This window comes from Mauremys mutica, chromosome 18 (genome assembly GCF_020497125.1).
Source record: "Mauremys mutica isolate MM-2020 ecotype Southern chromosome 18, ASM2049712v1, whole genome shotgun sequence".
NCBI lineage: Eukaryota > Metazoa > Chordata > Testudines > Geoemydidae > Mauremys > Mauremys mutica.
Window position 1 is genome coordinate 4,470,462 of NC_059089.1, and position 27,065 is coordinate 4,497,526.

The window sequence follows — 27,065 nt, forward strand, 5'->3', positions numbered from 1 at the left end:
GCTCAGCATGCGGCAAACACCATGACAAGCCTCTTACGCGCTTTGCTGGAGCTACAGAAACGCGATTTGAAATGTAAAGTATCAGGCCTGGCTTGTGTTTGAACAGCGCCCTTTGTTTCCCTTCCCTTTAGCTGCAGAGAGTTTTAGAAGGAAACCCCCCTGGTTTGGGAGTCTGTTAAAGGGGATCAAAAACAATCATAGCTGCCCTTTCGGGTAAAAAAAAAGGAAAAGTTTGCTGAGCTGGCAAGCGCTGTTGTTTCTGTTGTCAGAAGTCCAACCCTCTCTGCCTGGGGGGTGCGCAGAATCAGATTAAGGGCAGTAGCCACAGTTAGGGTTGCCAACTTTCTAACTGCACAAAATTGAACACCACTACCCTGCCCCTGCCCCTGCCTTGCCTCTTCTCTGAGGCCCTGCCCCCACCCACTCCAGCCCCCTTCCCTCCATCATTCTCTCTCCCTCACCCTCGCTCACTTTCACTTGGCTAGGGCCAGGGGTTGGAGTGCGGGAGGGGCTCAGGGCTGGGGTTGGGATGCAGGACAGGGTTTGGGATGTGGGCTCCAGGAGGGAGTTTGGATGTGAGAGGGAGCTCAGGGCTGGGGCAGGGGTGCGAGAGGTGGGGCAGGGTGCGGGCTCTGGGAGGGAGTTTAGATATGGGAGGGGGTTCCGTCTAGGCGGCGCTTACCTCAGGTGGCTCCCAGTCGGTGTTGCTGCTGGAAGCAGCTAGCATGTCTGCCCCCTAGGCAGAGGCAGGGCCAGATGGCCCTTTATGGTGCACGCTGCCCTCACCCACAGGTGCCACCCCCGCAGCTCCCACTGGCTGTGATTCCTGGCCAATGGGAGCTGTGGAGCCGGTGCTTGGGGTAGGGGCTCCTAGGGGCCACAGAGACATGTCTTGCTTCTCGGAGCTGTGTGGAGCCAGGGCAGGCAGGGAGCCTACCTTAGCCCCACTGTGCCACCAGCTGCACTTTTAAAGGCCTGGTCAGCAGTGCAGACCGGAGCTGCCAGGGTCCCTTTTTAACTGGGTGCTCTGGTTGAAAACCAGATGCCTGGAAACCCTAGCCATGGTGTAAGGTTTGAGGCCTTTTTCTGCAGCCACATTAGGACAGCAGCAGCCATGAGCCAAAAAAACAGAAAGTCACATCTGCACATTCCATCTAAATTACATTAAAACAATGAAATATCAGGCTGTTAAGAATCTGCTCTTGTCCTAACGGTACCAAGCACCACCAACTAAAGAAACAGATCTTAATATGTTTAAAGAAAACTTTGTTTGATAAGTGATTCCTTGCAAGACAAAATACGATCAACAGTTGTGATTGTGAAATCTCTACTTTATTGTTTTGCCTTTCTGGTCCCTACTTCTCTATTGTTTATCTGTATGGTTTCTGTCTCATTCTTTGATTGCCTATGCCTGTTGCATAACTGATTATGCAAGATTTAAATCAACTAAGGCGGTGGGTATGATTGGGTATAATTGTTTTGCAACATGTTAGGATTGGTTAGAGAATTATTTTGTAATATTTTAATAAAATGATTGGTTAAGGTGTTAGGTAAAAAGCAAGTCCTACTCACCTCTCCAGCACCCGAGTTTGTGCGGAGTTGGTATAGGGCTCAGAAATCTGTCAGAGACCAGACAACAATTCGTTGATCAACGGGCTCACACCATCCTTAGCTTAAAAGCAGAGCTTCGGAGTAAGTGTGGCAAGTTTATTAGGGGTGAGCATCAATGTTTATACACAGAAGTAAACAAAGTGATTAACAGATCATAATGGTCATGCATAATCAATCAAGATTCTACGGGATAAAACAGGTTAAAATGCAAATTGGAGAAGACAAAGGAGGAGGTGGCTACTTATGGCTACCTATTGGGAGGGGAAGGGTCATGAGTAGTTCGCAGGTCAAAACTTTTGATTAAAAGTTTCAGACAGAGACATGTAGTCTGAGTTAAGTTTCAGTGCATAAAGAGTTCAGACTCAACATTCCCCCATTTGTAGCTTTGGGATAACTATTTACCAAAGCTACACCCTATTTTAAGGAGCCAAAGGTTGCTTGGCAATTTCAGCCTGGGCCAACTTGAAGAGAGTAAGGCCTTTGGCTGAAGTAGAAAAAGAATAAACTGACCCACATGAGTTTATGAGGGAGGGGACACATTGAATACAGCAACACAGTATTATAAGGATTACTATGGCCCCAACAACACCCACCAAGAGTTTTTAAATAAGCAGAAAATAAAATAAAAAGGCATAATAAAAAACATACAGTTGTCAGAATAAAAGGTCCTTTTATTTTTTTGAGTCAATTTAAGTCTGATGTTTGAAAGAGGTAAGCTGGTCCACTGGTTAGAGGCAGTATTCTCAGTGGTGGCAAGAGCTGCTGGTTTGTTACTGTGGTTCACTACGGCTGGCTTGACGTGGGAGTGGTGGATCCAGGATTTGCGTCCTTTCAGGAACACTGCAGTCTGGGTTGTTAAAAGAACCTGGTGGGGTCCAGTAAACCTCGGCTGGAGGGCGTTTCCACGAACGAACTTTTTGGCCCAGACGAAGTCCCCTGGTTGGAACGGGTGGATCTGTTCTTCTAGTGGCACGGTCTGGGAAAACTGCGAGGCTTTTCAAAGGGTACGGAGGCGAGCCTGTAGGGAGAGAAACTGGCACACGGTTATATGATTCCCTCCCAATAGTGAAACATCAGCACGTGGTAGCGCCCCGCCTTTGAAAGGGGGGTGTCCATAGAGCAGTTCAAAGGGGGATAATCCCAATACACGGGTTGGGCGAGTACGAAGGTGAAACAGGACCAAGGGAAGTACCTGAGGCCAGTTTAACCCTGTTTCCTGACAGTATTTAGCCAATGTAAGCTTAAGCTCCCTATTGTCAGAGGGCAAACCAAAACAAGAAGGTGCTTTTTCCCAAAAGCCTTTGGCATATGTGCAAAGTCAATTTGAAGATGTTGAAATGGAGCAGCAGGCGGAGGTTTTTTACCCTTAATTTTGTTAAGAGGCGGAGCAGGTTCATTACGCTGACATGTGCTGCATGCTTTCACTATTGACAGGCAGTAGGGTTGAATGCCTGGAGCATACCAAAAGCGAGCGATGGTGTCCACAAGGGCGTGCGTGCCGTAGTGACCCCCCTTATCATGGTGCCAGCGAACTGCCACGGGGTATGTGGAGCGAGGGAGGCAGGCTCGGCCATCCGGCATAAGCCAGGTCCCTTTGACCAGAGTGGCTCCGAGGCTTTCCCACGACTGTAGTTCAGCAGCGGGTACCAGTACAGGGTAAAAGCATACTTGCTATCAGTAAAAATGGTAACGGTCTTACCAGCGGCCAACTGGCAAGCTCGGGCCAGGGCATAGAGTTCGGCGGCTTGGGCTCCCCAGTTGCCTGGCAGTGAGGCGGCCTCTTGAATGTCCCATTCAGAGGTGACTGCATAACCGGTGAAACGCTTGTCATCAACATAGAAGGAGCTTCCGTCCGAGAAGAGGATGCAATCAGGGTTGTCCAGTGGCACGTCAAACAGGTTGTTTTTTATTTGTAAGATGCTATGAACTACTTTCACACAGTTGTGCTGATTCTGGAGGACTGGCAGGTCAGGAAGCAAGGTAGCTGGATTAAGGGGCCCACACCTTTTAAAAATTAGGTTAGTGTCTTCTAGGAGTTTGGCCTCTAGCTGCTGCTGACGATGGGCCGAAAAGACTTGGGTCGTGCCCCTACGCAGAAGGGCTGACAAGGCATGAGAGGTCCAGACCGTGGTAAAATGACCCAGGGTCAGGCTCTTTGCCTTTGTGATCAGCAGGGCAGCTGCTGTCAGAGTCCGGGTGCAGGATGGGGTTCCCTGAGCGACAGGGTCGATCTGCTGGGAGTAAAAAGCAAGCGGGAAATGGTGGGGCCCGCTCAGCTGGGTAAGGACGCCACTAGCAATTCCGCCCCTCTCGTGGACAAAAAGGTGAAAGGGTTTGCTGTAATTGGGGGGGCGGAGAGACATGGAGGAGGCCACACTGTCCTTGAGTAACTGAAAGGCTTGGATCGTGTCTGGGGACCACTGCAAAGGGTCAGGAGCAAGGTTAGCAGTGAGTCGGTGGAGCGGTTTGCTCAACTCCCCGCAGGACGGCAACCAAGGGCGACAGAAGCCAATTAATCCTAAGAAACCTCGAAGTTGTTTCTTGGTGTTTGGCAGAGGGCAGTTTTGGATAGTCTTTATGCGGGCTGGGTCCATTTGTCTCCCCTCTGGGGTTAACAGGAAACCCAGATATCGAACCTTTTGTGAGACCCACTGAATCTTGTTAGGGTCTACCTTGTGGCCTCTGGTGTGTAGGTATAATAAAAGTGCCTTACCATTGATGCGGAGGGCGGCTTCTTCACGGTTACCTAGTAGGATGTCATCTACGTATAGGACTAACGTGGATCCCTGCGGACTGGTGAAGCCTTCCAAGTCGTGGCGTAGGCATTGGCTGAAAATCGTGGGGCTGTCTCTGTAGCCTTGAGGAAGTCGTTGCCAGACATAACTTTGTCCCTCCCAGGTGAAACCAAAGAGATATTGAGAGTCTGGGTGCACAGGAATGCTGAAAAAGGCTGATTTTAAGTCAACAACAGTGAACCACTCAGCATCCCAGGGGATTTGGCTGATGATAGTAGCTGGATCAGGAACTACTGCATGAAGAGGGACCACATAGTTATTAATAACCCGTAGATCCTGTACAAAGTGCCAACGAATAGGGTCTCCGTCCTTTTTAGGAGGCTTTTTGACAGGCAGTATAGGGGTATTACAGGGAGTGCGCTGAGGGCGGACTAGCTTTTGTGCAATGAATCCCTCGACAATGGGGCGGATGCCTTTCCGGGCTTCCAGCGACAGGGGGTATTGGGGGACTGACGGGGGGGCTAAGGAGGGCTTCACTTGAATCCTTACTGGCTCTGCCGAAAGGAGCAGGCCAACATCAGTGTCAGAAATTCCCCAGAGGGTTAAAGGCAAGTCAGTGAGGTCAGGGGAGAGAGGGGGGGGGTTTCCCAATTACCCTGAGTTGGGGCTGAATCTCCTAACACTGTCATCAATAATCCTACCCCTTCAGGAGTACAGGTTAAAGTAGCCTCAAGCTTACAGAGTAAATCCCGGCCCATCAAAGGGATCGGACAAGCTGGGGAAAAAAGAAAACGGTGAGAAAAAACATTTATCAGCATAAATAACATTTAGAGGCAAAGTGAGTCCCAGAGACTGTGGGTTGCCTTCCACCCCAGTTGCAGTTTTAACCTCAGAGGATAGCCAGGGAGAGGGGGCATGATTTAAAAGAGAGAAAGTAGCTCCAGTATCAATGAGGAAACAGACAGGCAGTCCCTGGACTGAAAGGGTTAGACGAGGCTCTTTGCTGGGAGGGGAGAAAGTGAGGAAAGATCCGGCTAAAGACATTAAGGAAATAAGACCATCACATTGTTTGCCTTCGCCCCCGGGGTACCGTCATTGAGAAGGCTGAGTTTGCTGCTGCTGCTGCTGTTGCCCGTAGTTGATCCAGGCCTGAGGAACGGGCTGGGCTGGTGGTGCAGCGGTGTATTCGTCCCTGGTGTAAGTATCTGCGGATGCGACCGGACCCTCTGGGCGTCCCCAGGGGCATTCACGTTTAAAGTGACCGGGCTGTCCGCACTGAAAACAATTTCCTGATGGCTGGGGTTGCCAGGACCCTCTTCCCCGAGCACCCTGAAATTCCCTGCCACGGCCACGGCTTCTGCCTCGAATACCACCGCGAAAAGCTAAAGCCATCAACTTACATTCTTCCTTTTTCTCTTTCTTTTTACTACTTTCCCTTTCTTTCTTCCATGCAAAACTCCTTCCGAGGTGTGCCCCTCCAATTCCTCCTTATCCCTCTGCAGAGATTCCAATCTGGAGTCCTGCAGATTCCCCTCTGCGCTCTGGAAAGAGTCCCCTTGCGGAGGAATAGGGGCAGGTGCAGTGGGGACCAACTGACGAGTTAAAACACGCCGTGGTTTACACCCTTCATCGAAATAACATGGAGGGGGTTCACTCCCGGAAGAATACCTGACTGCCATAATTTTTAAAGATTTCCACAGCTCTGCTGCTGTGTCCCAACAAAACCAGTAACATAACTGTCCCGGATGGTCTTTTTCGATCTGGCTCCTTACTCCTCTTAAGGCAGCCTGTTCGAAAGAGCCATACGAAGGCCACCTCATCTCCGGGTCGGCCAATACCGCGGTATACCCAGTCCAATTCCTTACACACAGTGTGTACAACTTCCTCCTAGACATTCCTGTCTGTACTGGGAGTTTCCCTTCAATCCATAACTTATTTACAATCCCCAGCGGACTCTCAAGAGGCACGCTAGTCCCTTGACCCATGGTGTCTGACAGGAGCCCTCCAACTGGCGTTTATCCTGCTGTCCAGTACACGACCCCTCAATATTGAATTGGCTGGGAGAAATCTCCCGTGGCGCCTGCCAATTCGTATATGAGTGGTCTGACCACTGGACAGAGGCACCGCACCAGAAGGAATCCCGGACGAGCCCCCAAATTGTTAGGTAAAAAGCAAGTCCTACTCACCTCTCCAGCACCCGAGTTTGTGCGGAGTTGGTATAGGGCTCAGAAATCTGTCAGAGACCAGACAACAATTCGTTGATCAACGGGCTCACACCATCCTTAGCTTAAAAGCAGAGCTTCGGAGTAAGTGTGGCAAGTTTATTAGGGGTGAGCATCAATGTTTATACACAGAAGTAAACAAAGTGATTAACAGATCATAATGGTCATGCATAATCAATCAAGATTCTACGGGATAAAACAGGTTAAAATGCAAATTGGAGAAGACAAAGGAGGAGGTGGCTACTTATGGCTACCTATTGGGAGGGGAAGGGTCATGAGTAGTTCGCAGGTCAAAACTTTTGATTAAAAGTTTCAGACAGAGACATGTAGTCTGAGTTAAGTTTCAGTGCATAAAGAGTTCAGACTCAACAAAGGTAAGCAGGACTTGAGTTTCACTATATAAACTGGGGTCCGAGGAGGAGACCAACTGGGAAAGAAAGGAAAAGGAAAAACGAAGAATAAGAAGGAAATACATGGAAGAAGAAGAAGAAGAACCCACCTCCAAGACACAGCCCAAGATCAGAGCTGCTAGAATCTTCCACACAACTGTGACATGCAGCAACCAGAACCCAGATGAGATTGACCTTGCTGGGCCAACAGGGAAAGTCCTCCTGCATGATCAGAATTGAGCAGAGCATTGTATGCTTAGGTGTGTAATCTGCTTGGTGATGGTTAAAAAATAGAGGTTAAGGATATTACTGTGTAAGGCACTTTCACCAGGAAGAGGCCCCACAATCCGCAGAAGGTTACACCCTCAGTCCTAGGAACTGGGTACGGGTGGAGGTGCCTAAATTAACCAGTGAGGGTGCCCTAGAGCATGCAGGTAACAACAGAAGGTAAGAGGAAAAAGGAATTAGCTAGTTAACTTGAGGAAGCGAAGGAGGAAGTTAGACAAGTCTTGTAGGGGAATTTGTGCTTCTAGGGCTTATCTACACCAGTGAGTCTCAAACTTTTGTACTGGTGACCCCTTTCACATAGCAAGTCTCTGAGTGACACCCCCCCTTATAAATTAAAAGCACTTTTTAATATATTTAACACCATTATAAATGCTGGAGGCAAAGCGGGCTATGGGGTGGAGACTGACAGCTCGCAAGCTCCCATGTAATAACCTCATGACCCCCTGTGGGGTCCCGATCCCCAGTTTGAGAACTTCTGGTCTACACACAAAAATTGCATCTGTTTAAATGCAATCAGTTTAGTTAAAAACTGGTGCAAACCCCTTGTGACATTGCACTCCATATGTTTTATGGAAATGTGCTAATGAGTGTGAATATAACTGGAATATGCTTTATGCAAAAGGTCTCTTGTAAGGTATCATTACAAAGCTTATAATCTACAGAGTGTGTTCATCCTATTTGTATGAATGTGTCATTTCTTGTATCTGAAGCTAGAAATATGAAGTATTACTCTGAAGTCCTATTGTAATTATACAAAGTGTGGCCATTAATGGTGGTTTAGAATCTTGATGGCTCCCATTGACCAGGACAATTTGTTGTAAATGGCTCTGTTTACTTGTAAGCCTTCCTCTGTTCCTGTGAGTCAGGCGGAAAGAACAGAGACTTTGGGTTGGGCTACACTATAAGATACTCAACTTTAGCTATGCAAATAGCATAGCTAAGGTTGGAGCATCTTAGTTTGACTTACCTGGCCGTCCTCATGGCGGCAAGTCGACCGCAGCTGCTCCCCCATCGACTCCGCTTCCTCCTTTTGCAGAGGTGAAGTTCCGGAGTCGACGGGGAGCACGTTCAGAGATCAATTTAGCACATCTAGACGAGACATGATAAATCAATCCCCAATACATCGAATAGACGTACCCTTGGAGTCTCACAGGACATGTGACCATGTTATCTGGAACTGGAATCCATCTTAAACCTGGTGCTCTTCCATTTAGAAGGAGAGGCGGGGACCCAGAGAGACAAAATATTCCCACCTTGTGCCAAAGTCATAAAAGGGGGTGGAACAGAACAAAGAGGGCTGCCAGTATATTTATATGTATGTAGCACCTCTATATGTACAGAGGTGAGCTGAACCGATGTAAACCAGATTTCAAATGATGTAAGAATGTCCACACCCAAGGCTTCACAGCTTTCACTAACTCAGATTCAAATCACACCTTAGGTAACCTGCTGCAACTCTGTGTGCAGGGCAGGACATGAAGGTGAAACCCCTCCTGCCCATGCCTGTGCCGTAGCTTGCGACTCCATGGCTTATGCCTGCACTGAGGTGTGTGCCCAACACCTGCCCCAGACCCCTATGGAACTGCCAGGCTTCCGGACATTGGAGGCTAAACAAGGATAAAAATTACCCCACTCAGCAGGAGTAAGGTCCCAGGGTAGCCCAAAGGAGAAACAGCACCAACCTTCAGCTCCCACCTGGGAAAGAAAATGCACTACAGAAGCGGTATTTGAACCTGTGCCTATTAAAAGGCCAAGACCCACACCTTAGCTGCTCAGCCCTCCTAGTGATGTCACCAAGCCTTTTGCAGCAAAACAGCAACATCTTGGGACATCTCCAATGGCACAGCTCTGTTTGGGCTTATGCACATCCCGAGGTGACCATTGCAAGAACAGATCACTGCTGGATCCTACTAGAAACACACCCACTCAGTGATGATTCCCCATTGACAATTACATTTTGAGACAGAGTTAACCAGGTTTTAATCCATTTGATGTGTGCCATGTTAATTAAACAGCGTTCTAAGGTTTTTTAATAAAAAATTGTGTAGTACCAAGTCATACACCTTACAGAAGTCTATTACATCAGCAGCATAGGTGGCATGTAATGGAGGCTGCGGGAGGCTAAGTCAAATCTCACACCATCAGGGGTGGGGGGAAGTGGTGGATTTGGGCCCCCAGAAAAATCTCCCCCTCCACAGGCCCAGGGCCACGATAGGGCACAGAGCTTTTCCAGTCCCAGGGCTGGGGTGGGGGAAAGAGGTGGAGTGGGAGTCAAAGGGGGCCGGGGCCGTGGGTGGAACAGGAGAGGGGCCGTGGGGGAAGAGGTGGAATGGGATGGGGCTGTGGGCAGGGCTGCAGGTGGAAGGGGTGGAAGTGGGGAGAGACTCCAGGCTGGGAGCTCCAGCCTGGGCTAAGAGTTCTGCCCGCGGTCCCAGTCGTAGCTGAGAGCTCAACACTGGCCAGGACTGAGCTCTCAGTCCTCCCCTCCCCGCAGCCATGGCTCTGACTGAGCTCTCAGCCCTCCCCTGCCCCTAGCCAAGGATGGCAGGGTGGGTTTGAGAGCAACAAGCGAGGACGTGGCATCGGCCAGAAGAGGTGGGGTATGGGGTTAGCCTCTCCAAGGAGAAGCTTCACCCACCACCCATGATCAACAGTATTATCTACATCAGCTAAACTTCTAATCTTGTTGGGAAAAAAAGATATGACGTTAGTTTGACAGGACCTATTTTCCATGAATCCATGTTAATTTACATTAATTATCCTCCTTTAGCAACTGAGTCCCATATCAGTCACTCTATTATCTCATCTGGGAATAATGTCAGACTGACAGGCCTATAACTACCCGCGTCATCCTATTTACCCTTTTTAATTTGGTTAGAAAGGACTGAAAATTGTTTTCATCAGATGGTGGCTTGTATGAAACAAATCTGGGGGGGTCTCAGTCCAGATCCCAGCAGACAGGTGTCCCCATCACAAAGGCCCCCAACTGGCACTAGTTGGCAGCCTCAGCAGAGAGGTATAAATGGCTGAATGAGCCCAGGAGAGTGAGCCCCACGCTCTGCCCTAGATCAGAGTTATGTACATGCTGGCAGCACAGTATATGAAAAGTTACTCGGACGGCTGCTGTCTGGGCTGTGTATCTGTCATGAAGTGTGGGGGAGTCAGGGCCCTGCACCCCCCACTTGCTGCGATTCACTGTGACTCTCAGCCAGCCAGTAAAACAGAAGGTTTATTAGATGACAGGAACATAGTCTAAAACAGAGCTTGTAGGTACAGAGTACAGGACCCCTCAGTCAGGTCCATCTTAGGGCCGTCCCTAGACCTTGTGGTGCCCTGGGAGCTGGCCCCAGGACTCCCAGTGCCCTATGTGGGGGTGGAGGGCTGCACCCAAGGTCTGTGGGAGGCAGGAGCAGGCTTGGGGGGTAGGGGGGAAATCGCCCCCCAGCACGAGCCAGTGGAGCGAGCAGGCTGGGGCTGGGTCATTCTACTTCCCGCCGCCCAGTGAGTGCAGGGTATGCCTGACCCCTGCTGCAATCCCCTGGGACTTAGCTCAGGGATGGGGCGGGGCTGGGGCAGAGCAGGGGTGGGAAGGGGGTGGGGGCAGAGCAGGGGTGGGGGCTTTGGAGAAGAGGCAGGGTGTGGGGGCAGCTTTCCTGGCTGGCTCAGCCGGCCGGGGGATCAGTCTGGCCACTGGAGCAGCACCCAGCTGCAGAGGGCACCAGGAAAGTTGGGGCAATTTGCATCCCAAGAAATGGGGGGAAAAATTAATAGGCAGGAACTGTAGACCAAGCTGGATGAGCAAGCATCTCAGGGACGTGATTAAGAAAAAGCAGAAAGCCTACAAGGAGTGGAAGATGGGAGGGATCAGCAAGGAAAGCTACTTTCTTATTGAGGTCAGAACATGTAGGGATAAAGTTGAGAAAGGCTAAAAGCCATGTAGAGTTAGCCCTGTTACTAGGAATGCATATCAGCCCCAGATGGGGAAAACAGAAATGACTTAAATTAGCTTCACTGTGGTAAAATCTACCTGGGCCTTGTCTCCATTAGCATGTTTTTGTAGTGAGCTAGCTCCAGTGAGCTATCCAAGTGGAAAATCACAGCTATGTTTTCTATACTGACGTGGCCCAAGTATATTAGTCTGCGTTAGCCAGTATTTTCCCTTAGCCTGTCCTAATGTACTCCACATTTCCTAGTTTAGGCAAACCATTATCATGATGCTAAAACTTTTGCAAATAATGCAACTCAATAATAATGAGACAGCAACAAAGAGTCCTGTTATAGACTAACAGACATATTGGAGCATAAGCTTTCGTGGGTGAATACCCACTTTGTCAGAAGCATGTGGTGGAAATTTCCAGAGGCAGGTATAAATATGCAGGCGAGAATCAGGCTAGAGATAACGAGGTTAGTTCAATCAGGGAGGATGAGGCCCTCTTCTAGCAGTTGAGGTGTGAACACCGAGGGAGGAGAAACTGCTTTTGTAGTTGGCTAGCCATTCACAGTCTTTGTTTAATCCTGAGCCGATGGTGTCAAATTTGCAAATGAACTGAAGTTCAGCAGTTTCTCTTTGAAGTCTGGTCCTGAAGTTTTTTTGCTGTAGGATGGCTACCTTTAAATCTGCTATGGTGTGGCCAGGGAGGTTGAAGTGTTCTCCTACAGGTTTTTGTATATTGCCATTCCTAATATCTGACTTGTGTCCATTTATCCTCTTACGTAGGGATTGTCCAGTTTGGCCGATGTACATAACAGAGGGGCATTGCTGGCACATGATGGTGTATATTACATTGGTGGACGTGCAGGTGAATGAACCGGTGATGTTGTGGCTGATCTGGTTAGGTCCTGTGATGGTGTCGCTGGTCTAAATATGTGAGCAGAGTTGGCATCAAGGTTTGTTGCATGGATTGGTTCCTGAGTTAGAGTTACTATGGTGTGGTGTGTGGTTGCTTGTGAGAATATGCTTCAGGTTGGAGGGTTGTCTGTGTGCAAGGACTGGCCTGCCTCCCAAGGCCTGTGAAAGCCGCTACATCACCGGTTCATTCACCAGCACTTCCACCAATGTAATATACTTCAACCTCCCTGGACACACAGGACTCTTTGTCGCTTTTTACAGATCCAGACTAACACGGCTACCCCTCTGATAAATGAGACAGCAGTGAGTGAAGCAGGTTTCAGTGGATCAGAGGACAATGCAATGGGAAAATCTGTGGTCCTGATTCTGAGTCATCAGATGAAACCTCCTCTAGAATCTCATTCTATCTGAAACGGAAAATGTCTTATATCTCTGGTAGATTTTTCTCTTTCATGAAGGCTGTTTGGTCACACAACTGGATATTAATTTTCTCTGGCAGATTTATCGAGGACTTTGAGACAAATTCCCATTTGCTTCAATGGTAATTTCTTCCCTTATTTTTTGTTTTTCCCCACCCTTCTGTGAAGCAATGGGGAGGTTCAAATGGTATTCAGTCAACTGGAGAGAATTCTCCTAGTTACGGGATATGCAACCAAGGAAACAAGAGTGGTTTGAAATCTCAAGTCTGAAATGGTGAACAACAGCACACCCCAATCTGTGCTACTAACCTAAATAACTGGATATAATCACAGTGTTGTTCAGTTATGTAGGTCAGTATTATCTCACATGTCTGGGGAGAGAGTTCCACAGTACGTTACTTGGAACAAGGCAAAATGCCTATGTATTTGGTTCCCAAAACAGTTGTAAGCCAGGCCCTACAGGAGGTTACCTTGTACTAGCTGAGATAAATGGCAAGTAAATGAGATCAGTCTGGGAACCATTAGAAGCACAGTTTCAGCCTGGTGTGTGCAAAATGTTGTAAGAGCAAAAGGATTATGTAAAAAGGATCATTTTGAGGGAGTTCTGGGGGATGAATCTCAGGAACTGTTTTCTCAAATAACCTTACATTTAAACCACTAACTAACTATACCCTGCATGCCCATAAAGCAGCGGTTCTCAAACTTTTTGTATTGGTGACCCCTTCCAGACAGCAAGCCTGTGAGTGTGACCTCCCCCCTTCTAAATTAAAAACACATTTTTTTATATTTAACACTATTTTAAATGCTAAATTTATTACTGTATTGTTTTAAATTAATGTATCCGTTCTCACTGTTTATAAATTAAGACTAAAACACAGTTGTATAGAAATAATGTTGTAAGTCCAAAAGTTATTTTTTTAGATAGTTACTGTTCAGTAATGCGGTTGCAGGGGAGAAACTTTGTCTATCACCTTTTCACAGTAGACTTAGTGCCCCTCTGCCACCCTTACCTCTGCGCTGCTGCTGGTAGCAGGTGTGGCCTTCAGAGCCGGGGGCCGGAGAGCAGCAGCTACCAGCCAGTCACCCAGCTGTGAAGGCAGCGCTGATGCAAGTAGCAACGCAGAACTGCATATGTAAGGATGGCAATGTCATACCATGCCATCTTTAGTTCTGAGTAATGTTTGACTTTTTCATTGGAAGGGGTGGTTATGGGGAGCTAAGGCAAAATTTGGGGTCACTATAGCCCCTTCAAAAAAAAACCACAGTGCCACCCTTGTCTGTGTGTCTGACTGTTAAATTATTAACTTTTATTTTATTTTAGCCAATCTCTATGTTCTGATTGGTCTGCGGTTTAATGCAGGTCTTCAACTGCTGAACCATCTAATGTTGTCTTAGCCCCACCTTTTTCGTCTCAAGACAACAAACCTGCACATGATACTACAATCCCCAGAGTCCAGTTTCCTTAAACTGGTGATCATATAAATATTTATTTTGTTTAGGAACAACGATTCTGTCTTACATATTTACAGTTCTTTTGGAAGTAAATACACATTGCAACAGAAAGGTGTGTGTAATTTTCTAAAACCCAAGATTTAAATTGTAGCAATTGCTCTCTGTTTCATGCACCTACTCGTGATCCTCACTAAATAACCTCGTGACCCCTTGAGGAGTCGTGACCTGCAGTTTCAGAACCCTGCCAAGGAGAGTAGCAAATGCCAAGATAATCTGAGCGCACGTGGATTTCAGAGCAGTTAGATTAGTCAATTTATAAACAGAAAATGGTGCTGAACTGTAACTGTGTCAGAGCTAGCATTCTGCTATAATCACTTCCCACATGCGTGGAGGGTGTGACCGTCATCTGGGCCCATCCACTGATACAAGACAGTGTGAGGTTCCTATCAGGGGTCCTTGGGAGAAGGGAGAGCAGGGAGCAATGGAGAGGATGAGATGATGGGGATCTGGTGACCCTGCAGTACCACAAAGGAGGGAGGGCTGAGAGCAGTGGGAGGAAAGGGGAATAGGTGTCCTGGTGAGTGACAGGGCTAGTTATATCTTTGTCCCCTTCCCCCCCAAAGGTGTCAGCCTCATGCCTTTCTGGAGTGGATTTCTGCCATTCTCCCTCTCCTAGACCAGGCCATTGGCTTCCATACCCAGCATATCTGCTCTGCTTACCCCGCATGTCAGGCTGAGTGTGGGCACCTTTGGGAGGTCTTATGAAGAAGGCTGTTTTACTTTGCAGCAGAACAAAAAGAAAAGAGTAAAAGGGTTTTAAAATAACAAAGTCTTCATGCATGTGTCTTGCCTAAATACTTTCCCTCTCCCCATGGTCAATGAGGCAAGTCTAAGTTCTTCAGCAGGACCTGCGGGGTCCTGTTGACTCTGTCTCTTCCCCCAAACAATTACCTGAACAGCCATGTCCTTCCTCTTTAGCTGCTCCAGTTTGATGTTCTGGTCCTGTTTGTCTAAGCCAGGTTGGAGCTAGGATGTAGAATATTCAAAGCTAATCATTGTGGCATTGTTTCTTCATAATCCTTCAGGGTTTACCATGTTGTGGCTCATCTTGAGCCATTCTTCTTCCCTTTCTGCTTCTTTTCCTTATAGCCCCCTGTTAAAGTAAACCAAAATATTAGAGCTGTCAAGTGATTTTAAAAATTAATCGTGATTAATTGCGCTGTTAAAGAATAATAGAATACCATTTATTTAATTTTTTTAAATATTTTCTTCATTTTCAAATATATTGATTTCAGTTACAATGCAGAATACAAAGTGTACAGTGCTCACTTTATAACAAATATTTGCATTGTAAAAAACAAAAGAAATAATATTTTTCTATTCACCTAATACAAGTACTGACAAACAAGTTTGTTTAACATTTGCAGAGCTAATGTTGCCTGCTTCTTGTTTTCAGTGTCACGTGAAAGTGAGAACCGGTGTTTGCATGGCACTGTTGTAGCCAGCGTCGTGTTACATGTCAAAGGTGCTAAATATTTATACGCCCCTTGATGCTTCAACCACCTTTCCAGGGGACATGAGTCCATTCTGATGATGGGTTCTGCTCAATAACGATACAAAGCAGTGCGGACTGACATGTTCATTTTCATCATCTGAGAAAGATGCCACCAGAAAGTTGCATTTCTTTTTTGGTTGTTTGGTGTAGACATGTGGACTCACCCCTGCGGCGCCTCCTGCTGGTTGTCCCCGGGAATTAGCTCATTCCAGCTCTGGAGCACCCTCTGTAGGCCAGTGATCTGCCTGTCCTCTGACCCCCGTGTCCCTCCCTGGACCCAGTGCCCTTGTACATGGGGTGCTTCTCCTTGGCAGTAACTCCTTTCTCTCAGGGTCTCCCTTCCCCAGGGAACCCCCACCCTCTATCCCCACCTCGCCTCAGTATCAGGCTACTGCCACTCATTGTCTAGCCCAGGCCTGCACAACTCGTAAAGCGGCGAGGGCCACATTCCTCCAAAGAAAACAGCCGAGGGCCGAAACCTCCCGGCCCCGCAGAAACACCCCGCCCCAGGGCCGCCCAGCCCTGCGGAAACAAACCCTCCTTCCCCAGCGCCGCCCCACCAAAACAGCTGTGGGCCAAAAAGGAAGGTTGGGGGTGGGGAGGTTTTGATTTTAAATCAACCAGGGGCTCCCAGCTGAAGAGATGGCTGGGAGCCCTCAGGGGCAAATTAAAGGGCCCGGGGCTCCGGCGGCTGGGGGAACCCAGCAGGGCCAGCTCTAGGTTTTTTGCTGCCCCAAGCAAAAAAAAAAATTGGCTGCCCCCCATCCCAGCCCTGGGCTCCCCCGTGTACCCTCCTGCTGCCCCAGCGCTGGGCTTCCCCCTTTCCTCCCCACCAGTGCCCTCCCCCCACCCCGCTGCTGCCCCAGCCCTGGGCTCCCCCCACCACTGCCCCCCCCCACACCTCCTGCTGCCCCAGCCCTGGGTCACTGGTAATTTGCTCCCAGGGTGGGTCATTCAGCAGGAATTTTGGATGTGCACAAAACACAGACAGGATTGGTTCCCATATGGTTACAGAGCTGCAGTAAAGTGGAACAATTTTCAGCTTGTGTGATTGGAGGATATCTGGATGCATATTATAAGACTGTCCTCCATAAATGAGGAAAAGTTGAGGTGCCTTTATTCTTCTTTTGTTCCACTCTTTGTTTCTATGGAGAATTTGCCAATGCAATATCACTGTCTTCCTTTTAAACAAATAAAACTTTAAAAAAAGGCAATGGCTGTTGAAAATAGCAATTCCAGTCCTAATAAGCATTTCTTGCTCAATTTTATCCTGCTTTTTCTACAGCAAGTTACAGTGGATCAGTATATTTGATTTGGGAGAAATGAAGTAACAGCTGCCCAAACTGAGCTTGAGCACTCCTGAATTTTGAGGTGTTCAAATCTGGAAGGCCGGTGCTGGGGGGCAGGGAGGGCTGTGGGCTCCGCGGGGGAGCATGGCAGCAATGTGTCTGGAGTTGCATGGAGCCAGACACGCTGGTCTGAGTGGCACGGTAAGGGGGCTGGGGGTTGGAGAAGGGGTAGGGAGTTCCGGGGGGCAGTCAAGGGACAGGGAGCAGGGGGGGTTGGATGGGGCGGAGGTTCAGGGGGGCAGTCAGGGGACAGGCAGCAGTTGGATAGGCATGGGAGTCTCAGGGGTTCATCAGGGGACAGGTAGGGGGTGAGGTCCTGAGGGGAAGTTGGGGGGGATCTCAGGAGGGGGCAGTTGGGGACAAGGAGGCTGGGGTACCAAGGGGCAGTTAGGGGCAGGGGTCTCGGGAGGGGGCAATCGGGGGACAAGGAGCAGCGGCATTTAGATAGAGGGTGGGGTCCTGGGAGAGGGATATCAGGAGACAAGGACCAGCGGTGTTAGAAAGGGGTGAGGGTCCTGGGGGGCAGTTAGGGCAGGGGTCCGTGGAGGGGGCAATCAGCGGCCGCGGGCTGGGATTCAAAGGGCTCTGGGCTGCCCTCTGCTGCGGGCAGCGCAGAGCCCTTTGATTCCGGGCTGCGGCTGTGATTTAAAGGGCTCTGGGCTCCCCGCGGCTGCGGGCAGCCCAGAGCCCTCTGACTCCCGGCCGCGGCTGGGATTTAAAGGGCTCTGGGCTCCCCGCGGCTGCGGGCAGCCCAGAGCCCTCTGATTCCCGGCCGCAGCTGAGATTTAAAGGGCTCTGGGCTGCCCGCAGAGTGCTGTGGGGGGGGGATTCAATATCCCCCCACGGGCCGCACAGTGAGGCTCCGCGGGCCGCATGTTGTGCAGGCCTGGTCTAGCCCCTGCGCCCTGGGGCAGACTGCAGTATCAGCCTACTCATCACTGGCAAGGTTGGGTTTGGACCTGCTGCTTTGGCCTACCCCTGGGCTGCCCTCTGCAACCCCAGTACCTGTTAGCCCAATGCTAGGCCGCAGCCTGGGGCTTTCCAGGCTGGAGCTCCCCAGCTCCTCAGCCTGTCCCCAGCCCTGCTCCCCTCAGGTACTTTGTCTCTAGCTCCCTGCAGCCAGGCCCTTCTCTCTCTACAGGCAGAGGGAGCAGGGCCGGCTCTAGACCCCAGCGCGCCAAGCAGGCGCGTGGGGCGGCCCTTTCCCGGGGGGGCGGCATTTGGCTCCGGTGGACCTGCCGCAGGCATGCCTGCGGGAGGTCCACCGGAGCCCGGGACGAGCGGACCTGCCGCAGGCATGACTGCGGCGGGTCCCCTCTTCCCGCGGCTCCGGTTGAGCTCCCGCAGGCATGCCTGCGGCAGGTCCACCAGAGCCGCGGGACCACAGCACCCGCCGCAGTCATGCCTGCGGCAGGTCCGCTTGTCCCGGGCTCCAGTGGACCTGCCGCAGGCATGCCTGCGGGAGCTCAACCGGAGCCGCGGGGAGAGGGGACCCGCCGCGGGACCAGGAAAGGGCGGCGCAGCGCACCGCGCTGCTTGGGGCAGCCTACTTTCTAGAGCCGCCCCTGAGAGGGAGACCGTTTTCTTCTGGCTTCCCTGGCCTTCTTATAAGGCCCTGTTGCTCAGTTTGGGGCATGGCTCCAGCTGCAGCCACTTCCCCCAATCAGCCAGAGTTTTACCTTGCCCAGCCCCTTTTCCAACCCCTTCCAGGCTGGAGCAGGTGGTCACCCCGCTACATTTGGGTTCTTAGTTTCTACATCAGTGTTGCTCTTTTAAGACTTCTGAAAGCATGCTCCACACCTCATCCTTCTCAGATTTGGGAAGGCACTTCAGATTCTTAAATCTTGTGTCAAGTGCTGTTAGCTTTAGAAATTTCACAATTGTATCTTCTTTGCCTTTTGTCAAATTTGCAGTGAAATTGTTCTTAAAATGAACAACATGTGCTGGGTCATCATCCAAGACTGCTATAACATGAAATATGTGGCAGAACACGGATTTTTTTTTTAATGAGCATCATCAGCATGGAAGCACGTCCTCTGGAATGATGGCTGAAGCATGAAGAGGCATATGAATCTTTAGCGCATCTGGCACGTAAATATCTTGCGACACCAGCTGCAATAGTGCCACGCAAACACCTGTTCTCACTTTCAGGTGACAATGTAATTGGGCAGTATTGTATTCTGTAAATGTAAACAGACTTGTTTGTCTTAGCAATTGGCTGAACAAGAAGTAGGACTGAGTGAATTGTAGGCTCTCAAGTTTTACATTGTTTTGTATTTGAGTGCAGTTATGTGACAAAAAACCCTTCTTTTGTAAGTTGCACTTTCATGATAAAGAGATTGCACTACAGTACTTGTATGAGGTGAACTGAAAAATACTATTTCTTTTGTTTATCATTTTGCAGTGCAAATATTTTGTAATAAAAATAAAATAATGTGAGCACTGTGCACTTTGTATTCTGTGTTGTAATTGAAGTCAATATACTGGAAAATGTAGAAAAACATCCAAAAATATTTAATAAATTTCAGTTGGTATTCTATTGTTTAACAGTCCGATTAATCACAATTAATTTTTTTTGAGTTAATCGCGTGAGTTAACTCCAATTAATCGACAGCCCTACAAAATATTCATACAGTAAATATCCCAGTATCCAGGACACCTGACAGTACTCATCATTATTATAGAACAGCTCCAACTCCACCACAGGGAGATTGGAGAAATAGGACTAAGGGCTTGTCTACTCTTCAAATGCTACAGCAGCACAGCCGCAGCACTCCAGCTGTGCCACATTAGCACTTCAGTGTAGACATTAACTAGAGTAATGGGAGGGATTCTCCCATTGCCGTAATTTATCCATACACACCCCCAGGAAGTGCTAGCTAGGTTGATAGAAGAATTCTTCTGTTTCTGTAACACAGTCTACACTGGGGGTTAGGTCAGCTTAATTATGTCACTCAGGGGTGTGGATTTTTAACCCCCCCAGAGCGATGGACCAGTTTAACATTTGAGTGGCCTAAGGGACACCTGGTAAGTGGAGAAGGTGGGGTTAGTGGGGAAGGGAGGGATAGGTGGTTTGAGGGATCTAGAGCTGCAGGGGATCCCAGCCTGTTATGAGAGAATCTCTGCTCCTTCCCCATTGATGTATAGCCTGCACTCGCTCCCCCTGTAAAATGGGTACAAAACTGGTTGAAAGACTGTACAGTATATTAATGTGCAGCAAGGGTGATTTAGGTTAGATATTAGAAAAATAATTGTGACTACAAGGGTAATTAAACTCTGGAATCAGATTCCAAAGGAGTTTGTGAATCCCCATCTTGGAAGCTTTTACGAACAGTTTAGACAAATACCTCTCAGGGATGGTCTAGGTTTCCTTGTTCCTGCCTCAGTGCATGAGCTGGATTAAATCAACTCTTGGAATCCCTTCCAGCCCCACATTTCTATGATTCTACCATTCTATAACCTTGCCCATACATTATGGGATTTTCAAGCTCCTTTCTATTTCACCTGACTTGCTATATTCCTTAACTTCTCAAAATGTGCTTTTTTAATCCCAACATCCCTGACATGCTGCATTCAGTGATCTCCCCACTCCTTCCCATTCCTTATGTTGTGGATGAATTAACCACGCGTTGTGTTTGGATCAGAACAGCCTGAGGCTCCTTTATTTAATGAGCATGCCCGGGGCCACTATCAAATGGATAGTGCCCCCGAATTACAGACGACAGAGGCTTATAAAGCTTAAAACCACAATTAGTCAAACACTTTTTCTTTTGTAATATGCTCTTAAACAGAAAAAACAATCCCTTATTAGGAATACAGAAGCAACAAGCTTTCCTGTTTATCATCAGGTTGTACTTTTGCGGTTGGGGCTTTTCCTAATTTCTAGCTATCACGGCTATATTTCACAAGACTGGCTATTGCAAAAGTTCTGCTGGCAATTTCCATTCTCTCTTCCCCTTCAGCCCAATGATCATTGACACAGTCATGTCAACCAAAGGTTTTGGGCCTACTAACTTTTCTTCCACACTTACAATGCTGAGCCCTACTGCACTCAGTGATCTCCCCACTCCTCCCCATTCATTACTATGCTGAGACCCGCAAACCCATGCTCACCAGTCTCAGTTCCCCTATGACTTTCTCATTCCCTTGGGGGGGTCTCTGTCAGTAAGAAGCAGTTCCAAGGTGACATGTCCCTTGGCTTCCTGTAATTTGGAGTTACTTCTCAAGGTTACAGGAGCCCCTTTGATGAGGAGTGTCTGGCTGTGTGTGCACCAGCAGAGGTGGGTAGTAAATCCCCTTATAAGCAGAGTGTCTGGTGCCTTTGAACACCTGGAGAGCTGGCTCAAGAATTTCAGTGCTTTAAAATGAGCAGGGATTTTAAAAAGGCCATATTCTTTGTGATCAGGCTCCCATGAATTCACCTGATCTCACTTATTTTCTTTCATCTCAGCAGGGTTTCCAGTCTCCAAACCTGAGGTGATGTCCCAGCTGGAACCAGGGGAAGAGCTGTGGGTCTCAGATCTCCAGGGCTTGGGGGAAAAAGAGATCCTGACAGGAACCTGCACAGGTGAGGAATCATTGGACCAACTCAAATACTATCTGGGCCTGAAGGACACAGCTGGGATTCCCTACCAGGACCTTGAGAGCTCTTTGAGTTCATGATTGTCCCCGAGCTGGTGTCATATTTTCAGAGCAGATATCGCTCATGGCATCCTACCCATCTTGTCTGACACGTGGCAGTAGTTCAGTTCTTAACCTACCTTCATCCTGAGCATTGTAATTGGATCTCAGACAAGAGTTGATCCCCCTCCTCTTTCCCCTCTGGGAAAGAGTTTTGGGGACGTAATTTCCTGATCTTTTCCCCCATGGCTCCAGCACTTCCTTTGGTTTCCTGTCCCCTTTTCCATCTCTTCTTTTGAGGTTTTTCTCTGTCCTTGTAGGTGATCGGATGGTGAGTGAGAACAAAGAGCAGAATCCACAGCAGGAAGATGAGGAGCACATTGAACTGCACAGGGTATTATCACAAGGAATTAAACGAAACGTGTCCCAACCAGGGGAGAAAGTGAGTAAATCCATCAGTTGTGAGGAAAATCACAAGGACCTCAAGGAAACCACAGCCCAGCAGGGAATCCTTATGGGAGAGAGAAAAAGCATATGCCCTGAGTGTGGTAAAACCTTCCCTCGACGCTCACACCTTATTTTACATCAGAAAATCCACACAAGAGAGACAGCCTATGAATGCCGTGAGTGCGGGAAAACCTTCACTCGGCGCTCAGACCTTATCAGACCTCAGAGAACCCACACAAGCCCTAACCCCTATGAATGCTGCCAGTGTGGGAAAATCTTCCCTTGGCACTCACAGCTTATTGTACATCAAAGAATCCACACAGGAGAGAGACCCTATGTGTGCTGTGAGTGCGGGAAAGCCTTCACGCGACGCTCACATCTTATTAGACATCAGAGAACCCACACTCAAGAGCGACCCTTTGAATGCTGTGAATGCGGGAAAACCTTCTCTCAGAGCTCAGCCCTGATTAGACATCAGAGAACCCATGTTTGTGAGAGGCCCTAGGAATGCTGTGAGTATAGAAAAAACTTTTCTGTTCAATCAGCCCTTATTAATCGTCAGAGATTCCAGAAAGGACAGAGACCCTGTGAATGTTGTGTGTGGGAAAATTTTCATTTACTACTCAGACCTTAGGAGATAATAAATGGTCCACACAGGATTGACACCTTATATATGTTCTGAGAGTGGGAAAAAAGCTTCTATCAGAGGTTATGCATTATTTATCTTCAGTGAAGTCACAAAGGAGATAAACACCATAAATACCTTGTCTAGGGCTAACAATAAAATGTATTTTCCCTTTAAAATTTTTGGTATTTAGCCTGTTAACGCCATTTACTTCATTGTGGTCCCTCTGCTCCCCCAGGGGAGTTGTCCAGTTTTGCTTTTTGCAGATTGCGCTTCTTTGGGTGAATCCCCAAAGACCCTTTCTATCATCTGTTTTGTTCTATGAGTCACGGGAATATGAGTCCCTCTTATTAGGAATGCACATCAGCTCCAGGTTGGTGAAATACAAATGAAGTCAGTTAGTCGGATTGTGGTAAATTCTACCTGGGCCTTTTCTCCATTAGCATGTTTTTGTAGTTAGCTAGCTCCAGTGAGCTATCCAGATGTAAAATCATAGCTATGTTTTCTATACTGACACGGCCCAAGTATATTAGTCTGCGTTAGCCAGTATATTTTCCCTTAGCCTGTCCTAATGTACTCCACATTTCCTAGTCTAGACAAACCATTATCATGATGCTAAAACTTTTGCAAATAATGCAATTCAATAATAATGAGATGGCAGTGAGTGAAGCAGGTTTCAGTGGCTCAGAGGACAATGCAATGGGAAAATCTGTGGTCCTGATTCTGAGTCATCAGATGAACCCTGCTATAGAATCTCATTCTATCTGAAATGAAAAATGTCTTGTACCTCTGGTAGATTTTTCTCTTTCCTGAAAGCTGTTTGGTCACACAACTGGATATTAGTTTTCTCTGGCAGATTTATTGGAGACTTTGAGACAAATTCCCATTTGCTTCAATGGTAATTTCTTCCCTTATTTTTTGTTTTTCCCCACCCCTCCGTGAAGAAATGGTTAAGTTCAAATTCAATTCAGTCAACTGGAGAGAATATTCACAGTTATGGGATGTGCTATCAAGGAAATTATTGCTCACATTAATCTTGCAAGGACTCTTCTCCTTGACGTTTTAAATCAAGGTTTTTAGTGGTTTTAAGATATACTCATTCCAGATTCATCTGACTAAGGCTTATCTAGTAGACAACTGCACCTTGGCAACTAAACATCAAATTACATTGGTGCAACCCCCTGATATAGTTACACCAATGGAAATATTCACATAACCTTGAATACTGCTAGGCTGACATTTAATCTCAGAAACCCAAACATCCTTGCCCGACTCCTTCCCCAAGGCCATGCACCTGCCCCACCTCTTCTCTGAGTCCCCTTCCCCCCACTCACTCCATCCCCCTTCCTCCGTTGCTCACTCTCCACCACCCTCATTCACTCTCATGGGGAAGGGGTGTGGTCTCTGGGCTGAGAGTTGGGGCCTAGGGGTTCGGAGTGTGGGAGGGGACTCAGCACTGGGGCAGGGGGTTGGGGTATGGGAGGGGGAGGGGGCTCTTGGAGGGAATTTGGGTGCAGGAGTGGGGGCTCCTGGGGCAGGGGGTTGGGGTGCAGGGTGAGGGCTCTGGAAGGGAGTTTGGGAGCGGGAAAGGGTGTGGGGGGCAGGCTCCCAGAAGCAGCCGACATATCCAGCTCCTAGGTTCAGGGGCGGCCAGGCTGTGACATTATATAATTAATATATGATCATGTAGATCATTGTTTTATTATTATTATGTTGTACTGTTATATAATTGCAACAAATCTTGTACAAAGTGTGTCAAGTTAGGGGTCAATGGAAAAGTTATGATTTGCTGAATATCCTTATGCTATTTCTATGCATGTATCGCCTTGGTATCTGAGGTTACGAATATCAATTATGTACCTGTATTACTACGTTTGTTCCTGTGGTAACACCCACAAGGTATTTAGCCAGCACACTGTGAAGGAACTATTCGAGTTGAATGGCCCATCAAAGAACAGTGAGCTCACAGTGGACCATGGAAAACGCCTGTCCATGCCTGATGGATTTTCCTTGAACGTTCTAACTGAAGTATGGGTAATGGCCTCTGCTATGACTAAGCGAAGCAGGCATTGATATGTGATTTGCCCATGTGACTCCAAACCCTACTTGTTACCTGTAATTTTCCACAAACTAGAACAATGGGTTTCCCCTCACTTGGCAGAAGCTATAAAAGGCCCTGGAAACATTTTCATTTTGCCTCTCCTGCTCAAACTTCTGGAATATGGACTTACACTAATGGGAGCATTCTAATCAATGGACTGAGGACCTTCCAATGATTTGGAAGCAGCCAGAGACTTAACAAGTCATCAGTTTATTCCATCACGGCTAGAAGTCTGATCCAAGAACTTTGCAGTTACTGCATGTATTTGATTCTTTTAACCAAATTTAACGTTCAGCTCTTTCTTTCATTTTATAAATAAACCTTTAGATTTTAGACACGAAAGGACTGGAAACAGCGTGTTTATTGGCAGGGCCGGCTCTGGCTTTTTTGCCGCCACAAGCAAAAAACAAACAAACAAACAAACCTGCGTGGGGGCCGGAGCAGCAAAGGGCGGAGGGGGGTGGGGACAAACCTGCCGCTCGGCCGGGGCGGCGAAGGGGCGGGGGGAACAAACCTGCCAGCCTGAACAGCAAAGTGGGGGGGCAGGAAACCAACCTGCTGGCCGGCCGGAGCGGCAAAGGGGGGAAGGAAACCTGCCGGCCGGTCGGAGCAATGAAGGGGGGGTGGGGCGGGAAACCTGCCTGCCGGAGCAGCAAAGGGTCGGGGCAGGAAACCTGCCAGCCGGTCGTTGCGACGAAGGAGGGAGGGCGTGAAACAAACCTGCCGGCCAGAGCAGCGGAGGGCGGGTGGGTGCGAAACAAACTGCCCGGCTGGCCGGAGCGGCGAAGGGAATTAAAAACAAGGGGCGGTGAGAGCATGGGTGCAGGGGGACTCCCAGCCCTGCAGACCCCGGGCAGCGGAATGCACACCCCAGCTGGGGGGGGCGGGGCGAGAAGGGGGGTGGCCAGGACTTCCTTAAGCGGGGCGCTCGCCATGCGGCCCCTCCTGCCGCGCTGCCTGCTGGGAGGGCTCCACGCCGCTCCGGGGGGCAGGCAGGGAAGGACGTGGGCTGCGTGCTGGGCTTGCTGCAGACCTGGCACTGCTCCCAGCAGCTCCCCTCCTCTGCGCCGCCGCCCCCTACAGGGCGGCAGGAGCAGCAAACGAAAAAGAAAAAAACCTGCAAGGGCAGAGGAAGGAAGCGCAAAAAAAAAAAAAAAAAAGGATTCGGCGGGATGCCGCCCCTTGGAATCTGCCGCCCCAAGCACCGGCTTGTTCGGCTGGTGCCTGGAGCCAGCCCTGTTTATTGGGTAAGATCTGAGTTATGTATTGACCTGGGTGTGTGGCTGGTCCTTTGAGATCAGAAGAACCCTTTGGGTTGATGAAATTGGTTTTAAATAACCACTCATCGTTAAGCTTAGTGTTTTTGGTGGTGATACAAGGACTGGAATACCTAAGGAAACTGCTTTTCTGACTTTTTGTTAGACAGAGTGGTGAAACAAAAGTTTACCTTTGTTGCTAGTCTGGCATATTTTATGGGAGAATAACCACCAGTTTTGGGGTGTGTCTGGCCTATTTCTGAATTTGTCCTGAATTTGGTATTCTCAGTTGTGACTGAGGCACGGTGACAGCCGGCTCTGTGCACTGCCCCTGCCTGCAGGCACTATCCCTGCAGTGCTCATTGGCTGCAGTTCTTGACCAATCGGAGCTGTGGAGTCAACATTCTGGATGGAAGCAGTGCGCAGAGACCCCTGACTGTCCCTGCGCCTAGGAGACAGAGGGACTTTCCGGTCACTTCTGGGAGTCGCTCATAGCCAGGGCAGGCAGGGAGCCTGCCTTAGCCCCACTGCACTGCCCACCAGACTTTTAGCAACCTATTAAAAGCTCACAGATGGCTTGTAATAGCTGCCAGGAGATAGAGGCCAATTCTGGGAGATTCCAAGACAATCCAGGAGGGTTGGCAACCCTAGTTGTTACCCAGGCTCTAGAGGTAACAACTCCTGAAGATATCTCCTAGCTAATCCTAACAGAGAGAAGTGCTGTCTCTAGCAATGCAGATGTGGAGGAAATAGAAGTGTTTTGTTATTGTAGTTGAAGTCACTCTTTGTAATGCTTCCAATGTGTATAAAATGAAAGGAGTGTTTAATGTGAGACAGGTGCAGAAAATTTACTCTTTTTGAATAAAAACACCACATCGTGTACCCTATAGTGATTCTCATCCAGATGTATATTTAGTTTCTAATTTAGACCTGTTCCACCAGATTAAAGAAATAAACTGAGCATGTTTGGGGAAGTCATTATTCACTAGCACTTCTGAGATTTTGGATGGTTTGGAAAAGGATTCTTCTCCAGAGAAATGTAAATTTCCCCTCATCAAGACCAAGGATTTGGCAAGAACTCAGGTAAAAACAGCAGGCACCCAATAGTTGTTTTTCACCATAGAAATGAAAGCTGCTGTGGGCTTTT

The 27,065-nt window shown here is 48.5% G+C and overlaps 1 protein-coding gene across 1 annotated transcript; it reads left to right on the forward strand.

The window, feature by feature from the left end:
• Positions 1-24,797, forward strand: LOC123352726 (zinc finger protein 774-like). Its single transcript, XM_044993231.1, has 4 exons — positions 1-73; positions 21,323-21,436; positions 21,810-22,448; positions 24,461-24,797. The coding sequence occupies exons 1-3, from the start codon at positions 22-24 to the stop codon at positions 22,439-22,441; spliced, it is 798 nt and encodes a 265-aa protein (XP_044849166.1). The 5' UTR covers positions 1-21; the 3' UTR covers positions 22,442-22,448; positions 24,461-24,797.
• Positions 24,798-27,065: the final 2,268 nt, after the last annotated feature.

Coding starts and splice junctions, on each gene's coding strand:
- LOC123352726 (XM_044993231.1), top strand. CDS start 22: ATGACAAGCCTCTTACGCGCTTTGCTGGAGCTACAGAAACGCGATTTG. Junction 74..21,322: donor ACAGAAACGCGATTTGAAAT/GTAAAGTATCAG, acceptor TCATCTCAGCAG/GGTTTCCAGTCTCCAAACCT. Junction 21,437..21,809: donor CCTGACAGGAACCTGCACAG/GTGAGGAATCAT, acceptor CTGTCCTTGTAG/GTGATCGGATGGTGAGTGAG.